Genomic DNA, 6,451 nt, shown 5'->3' on the forward strand with positions numbered 1-6,451 from the left:
CATAGAATTTAAAATTTTCTGTTAAAAATATAAAAATATTGATCATTGATTTTTTTTTAATTAAGTTTATTGGGGTAACATTGGTTAATATAATTATATAATTTTTAGGTCTACATTATCATTTGACATTTATATATTCTATTGTGTGTTTACCACCCAAAGTCCAGTTTCCTTCAGCTACCACATATTTGATCCCCTTTACCCACTTCGCCCTCCCCTAAACCCTATATTTGACTCCCTTTATCCCATCTACCTTCCCCTTCCTTCCCCACCCTACTAGTAACCACTAGTCTATGATCATTGATCAATTTGTTAAGGTTCAATACAGTTCTAAAAGGCTAAGGATCGACATAATTTTTAGTCTCCATAGATTAGCTTCTGAGTACCATATTCTCTTACATCTCTAAAATCTTTTTATATATCTTAAGTGAACACAGAAATACATGAAGATCCAGATGTTGTTTTCTTTCAATGATGGGTAGAAATTAGTCAGGGAGGATTAACAACTTTGTAAATTTATGAGATTATGTGGGATATGATTAGTAAAATTTCATCTTTCACCATCTTTGTTTCTGATACTTATGTTTCATAGTGGACTAATCACCCATAAAGTCACTATCTAAAACAAAAGCTAGGAGCCGAACATCCCCCATCAAGACCTCGGCTCCCCCACTAATTCATCCCCCTCCTCCCTCTCACCCAAAGAATCCATCACCCATAATCTTATGTTCATTATTCCCTTGATCCCTTTTTAGTGGTATCAATACAAAGTAATTAATCAAAAATGATATACATCTTACTTTGAGTTAATTTTTTTCCTAACTCTTCTCTCACATCATTGTAGGCATGGTCAGAACTGTGACATGTAGTCATTATGGCCTCTATGTTTTCCTCTACTATTCCCTAGGCAGAATGCCAGGGAGTGAGATCGTGTATTTACTATATGCTCACCGGTCATGATTTTTTTCTTACTCTAGAAACCTCACCTCATTCCTAGATATTTTTTAAAATATCTAAGAGATTTCCATGGACTATTTAGGTTTGCAGAAATTTTTATATTTTTAAAATATACAGTGCTATATGGACACATTTACAAACAGACAGTCCTCAGATTGCAAAGGCATATAGAACTGGCCAAGTGATTGTTTTTAAAATCCATTCAATTAGATTTCTGGATTTTCATGTCCCTTTCTCCTAAGACATTAAGTTACTTAATTTAAATGCAAAGTCATGTTCAAGGTTATTCTTGGACATCTGAAATGAAGGACTAATGAATGTCCTTTAAATTGGGAAACAGCAAGGGTAGAATAGAAATCCTGCCGTAAAACTCTACAGTCAGCAAAAGCAAGGTAAGTGTGATGGTTATTCATGGTGTTTATTATTGTTTGTTAAGATATGTGGAATTTCCAAGAAGAAAAGAAGAGAGAGAGTAAAAATGAGGTAGGGGCACGCGGATGATGAGGTGGGAACATACAGCTGTAATCCTGGATTCTTCCTTCCCACCACTTCTTCCTCATTAACCTGAACAGTCGCATCCAGTACAGCAAGGTGAGTTTAAAAGTGTGGTATGTAATATTTATGGAATGGCAACTTTCATTTCTGAATATGGATATTTAAAAGCATCGTGCATCTTTAAGAGGGCTTAGTTGAAACTCTATGTATTTCTGATTGTGACATTGGTTACTGCGAACCAAGAGAGACAGATAATATGTTTCTCAAATTGATGTAGAATTGCTTAAGTTACTAATCAGAAAATCCTTTCATAGACAGTGCAGTGTTTAATCTTTCTTTTCTTCACGTATCTTAAGATTCCTCCCCATTCCCCACTGAACTGAAGTCTTTATATTAAAACAAAACACCCTTGGAACTCTAAAGAAATTGACTTGTTCATCTGTTAAGTTGCAGGGTATTTTTATTTTTTTATTTTTTGCAGTATACAATATGCCTTATAACATAATAAATATTTTAATTTCTTAAGGATATTCAACTTTATATCCTTAAAGTGTCCCTTAAAAGAGACTTTTACAAGTTACTCCTACAAATGTTGGCACTTAATCTTAGGAGATAAAGATATTAAAATAATTCAAGGATAGAATCACACGTGGAGCAGTTGTTCTCAAACATTAATAAGGCCACAAACTTATTTATATATAATCTAAAGTTTGAAGATGTTATGAACAAATATAGTGATAAGGAACCTAACACCCTAACAGCAGTTGAGATTTACCGCCATTATTTTTCATTTGGGCCTAGCAATACATTTCCTTTCCTGAATGAACCAACATAGGCTATTTCAATGAGAAACAATGGAAATGTTTAAGGCAAGTGGTGACCCAAGAAGCAAGACTTCCCATTTAAGATACTCAAAAGAAACTAAATTCTTTGCCTAGCAGTTAGCACGCCTGAATCTCCTTTAATAGAATGAGAAGGAGGGACGAGGAAGAGACCGGCGGTGAAATAGTGCTGCCTCTGGTGGCTCAGGGTGATGCTTATTTTTTCCCAAGATTTTTTTTTGCCCTCCACAGTCAAAGGCCTGATAAAGACCGAAGCCGTCTACAAATTGTTGTGAGGCCAACACCACCGCTCCGGATGAAGCACAATGGGCGGGCGTGGGCTGTGAGCAAGTTCCTCTTTTCCAGTCCTTCCTGTCAATGTTCACCAAAGTGTTTTGGGAGCTGAGGTCCTGAAACTCCCTAAACGGGGAAAACGATACACTTCATCCCAATAGCGACTGTTTCTCCTGCTCTTAGCAGGGTGTTTGACCTTCTGGCCGACTGCGTTCCCTGTCCCCCGAAGCCAGCTGTGTTCTTGACCCCAGAAAAAAATCAGGGCTTCTCGGGACCTGGCAGAGCTCCGAACACATTTCCTGTCGCGGCCTAGGGGAAGCTTTTTGCCGCCAAGACGGGATTCTTGGCGGTTAGGGGCGGGAGTGGGGCGGGGGAAGTAGGGTAGAACCAGCTGTAGGGGGCGGTGACCTCGCTCTGGGGACAACTCCGTGCCCTCGGGCGGGATAGATCCAAGTTTGGAGCAGCTGTGGGCGCGAGGCCTCCAAGATGAGGCCAGCACTCGCCCTGTGCCTTCTCTGGCAGGCGTTCTGGCCCCGGCCGGGTCGTGGCGAGCACCCCACCGCCGACCGCGCGGGCTGCTCCGCCTCGGGGGCCTGCTATAGTCTGCACCATGCGACCATCACAAGCGGCTGGGCCGAAGAGGCCTGCAACCTGCGCGGCGGGGCGCTCAGCACCGTGCGCGGGGGCGCGGAGCTCCGCGCTGTGCTCGCGCTCCTGCGGGCAGGCCCGGGGCCCGGAGGGGGCTCCAAAGACCTATTGTTCTGGGTGGCGCTGGAGCGCGGGCGAGCCCACTGCACCCTGGACAACGAGCCGTTGCGGGGTTTCTCCTGGTTGTCCCCCGACGTCGGCGGGTCGGAAAGCGACACGCTGCCGTGGGTGCAGGAGCCCCAACGCTCCTGCACTGTGCGAAGTTGCGCGGGACTCCAAGCCACCGGGGGAGTCGAGCCCGCAGGCTGGAAAGAGATGCGCTGCCACTTGCGCGCCAACGGCTACCTGTGCAAATACCAGTTTGAGAGCTTGTGCCCCGCGCCGCGCCCCGGGGCCGCCTCTAACTTGAGTTACCGCGCGCCCTTCCAGATGCACAGCACAGCGCTGGACTTCAGTCCCCCTGGGACCAAGGTGAGTGCGCGCTGTCCGGGGCAGCAATTCATCACGGCCACCTGTATTGTGGACGAGGTCGGCGCGCGCTGGGACGGGATACCTTCCGGGGCGGTGCTCTGTCCCTGCCCGGGTAGGTACCTCCGTGAGGGCAAATGCGCGGAGCTCCCTAATTGCCTAGACGACTTGGAAGGCTTTGCTTGCGAGTGTGCGGCGGGCTTCGTGCTGGGGAAAGACGGACGCTCTTGTGTAACCAATGGAGAAGGACAACCGGACCCTGGGGGGACCAAGGTGCCCATCAAGCACCCGCCGGCCACTTCAGCCAGCCCCGTGCAGAAGAGAACGGGGTCACCCAGTGTCCATGAAAAGCCAGGAGAGACACCCCATGTCCCTAGACAGGGCAGTTCGGCAACATCTATTCCTGAGATTCCGTGGTGGAAAGCACAGAGCACGATGTCTTCCCTTCAAACGTCCCCTCAAGCCAACTCAAAGGCCGCCATCACTTCTTCGGAAAGCGCGATTCCCAATTTTAATTCCACGTCTTCCGCTGCCATTCCCCATGCTTTCGACTCCTCCACCGTGGTCTTAATACTCGTGAGCATAGCAGTAGTAGTGTTGGTGATCTTGACCATGACTGTGCTGGGGCTTTTCAAACTCTGCTTTCACAAAAGCCCTTCCTCCCGGCCAAGAAAGGGGCCTTTGGCCCCACCGGGTGTGGAGAGTGATGCCGAGGCTGCTGCTCTGCGCTCCAGTTCTACACATTGCACCGACAATGGGGTGAAGGTCGCAGTCTGCGGGACAGAGCAGAGGGCACCTCGCTGACTGACGGAGTCCTCTCTTGGCTCCGCGAAAACATGGGGAAACGGGGAAGGGGACAGTGAGCGATTTTTGCGAGTAGTTTTTCACTTTCAGTGAAAAGGAGAAAGGAGAAGAGGAACTTCTCTCTAGCTCAATGGAGTTGCTACATCTGAAGTAGACACTCCTTCCCTAAAATGAAAGGTGGAAGTGTCTTAGGGTGGTACTGCGGCCTCGGTATTCTACTGGGGAGAGGTAGTTTCTTGTGTTTCTCCTGGGGGATCTGGAGAAGTGGTTGAACTTCTGAAAACATTGGAAGCAAATAAAAAACAGAATACGATTTTTAAAGAAAATTTACTTTTTACCAAAATAGAAAGAAAAGCATTATTCAGGCTGGGAAACAATTAAAATTCCCAGGCAAACAATAAAGGATTGTTGATAACCCACACTCGAATATCATTGGTTTCCTGGAGGAGTACTTATTTAGGAAGAGCAGCTGAGAAGCATGTTGGGAATAGCAACAGAAGTACAACCTGTTAATAAATTGAGGGGGAAATCTTTAAGTTCTTGTAATGAGGAGCAGAACTTTAAGAACTAGTAACTTTTTCCTTGGTTCTTTTATATCTTGCTTTCAAAGTCACTGCTATGCGTGTACTCTGCTATTAATTCAGACTGTAGTGTTGCCAGAGTTGCTGGCTCTAGAAGCAAATTATAGTTGACTACAAATTCAAGTGTTTACTCTGTGTCCTTTCTCAAGGAAACAACTGATTTGTTTTCCTCGTCCAATATTTGTGCTCTCCAGTGTAATGACCTTCCCAACCAAATAGCCCTCTCCTAAATATTAGGATGCTGATCCTCACCTCCAATTATGGCAATGTTAATTTTCAATTAAAACGTGCAGACTAAGTATTGATTTCAAATCTTCTGGGTGCAAAAGCAAAAGTAAGCTGGATTTTCTCTAAAGTTGCTAGGTTCTTGTGCACTGTTTAATTCTTGGAAAAACTTGAATTCCAAACCATTTACTTTCCCCCTTAATAAAAGTGTGTGCAGTGACCATACATGCCTGTATTGGAATGATTACAATTTAACAAGCATCTACATGGCTAAAGCATGGCAAACAGCTTTTCATAAGAATTAATAGTGTAAGAAATAAGTGGTAAATACAAGTATCTATCATCTTGTTATGATGGGGTATTAGAAAGTAATTTAAAAAGAGAGAAGAAAAAAGTAATTTAAATGAAGCATTACTCTGATAAACAAAACATAATAATTAGTATTTAGTGGAATTGCGATGCCTAGAAAATATCACTCTTCTAGTAGTATGCTAAGACTTTTAAAACTAAATATGTAGGGGTTAGTGCATGGAGAGAGATGAACAAACTTAATAACCATAAAGAATAAAAACAGGAAGTTTACACTATATTTTCATAGAATTATTTTGATGTTCTTGATTGCAAATGCATAAAATACATATATAACATATATAGTATTGTAACATTAAAAGAATAAAGTAACAGGTAATCTGCTTTATATGCTAAAGGTATGTCTAAATAGTAACATTTAAATAAAATCACAAATGAATTAGAATTAACGACATTCGAAGAAATTTTAAATAAAATCATTTCGCAAATAAATGTGAAGAGTAAATAGGTGTCCGTTCAATTACTCAATTATTTTTTTTCTATTCCTCTTTTAAGTAGATCAAGAAAGAATTACAGAAAATTATTTTCATATTTGATTTTCTGACACATAGCAATTGCAGACTAAGCTTCACATAATTTCCTTTGATTTTTGACTATGAAATCTTCCATAAAACAGAGTCCATGGCAGAATCAGACCAGCCAAGCATGGTGTCTTAAGATCTATCCAAGTTTAGGATCAGTGTTCTTCCTCTGTACTACTCCTCTATTATCACTTCATTATTTCTCTATCCTCTTTGAGGTTCATCCCTTTCTAATTTAAAACTCTGCCTCCACTCTTATCTCATAGTT

At 42.8% G+C, this 6,451-nt stretch overlaps 1 protein-coding gene across 1 annotated transcript; it reads left to right on the plus strand.

Annotated features, from left to right (window-relative positions):
• Positions 1 to 3,053: 3,053 nt before the first annotated feature.
• CLEC14A (C-type lectin domain containing 14A) lies at positions 3,054 to 4,487 on the plus strand. The gene has a single exon (XM_006913486.1). The coding sequence runs from the start codon at positions 3,054 to 3,056 to the stop codon at positions 4,485 to 4,487; it is 1,434 nt and encodes a 477-aa protein (XP_006913548.1).
• Positions 4,488 to 6,451: the final 1,964 nt, after the last annotated feature.

This window comes from Pteropus alecto, unplaced genomic scaffold, assembly GCF_000325575.1.
Source record: "Pteropus alecto unplaced genomic scaffold, ASM32557v1 scaffold104, whole genome shotgun sequence".
Classification (NCBI taxonomy): domain Eukaryota; kingdom Metazoa; phylum Chordata; class Mammalia; order Chiroptera; family Pteropodidae; genus Pteropus; species Pteropus alecto.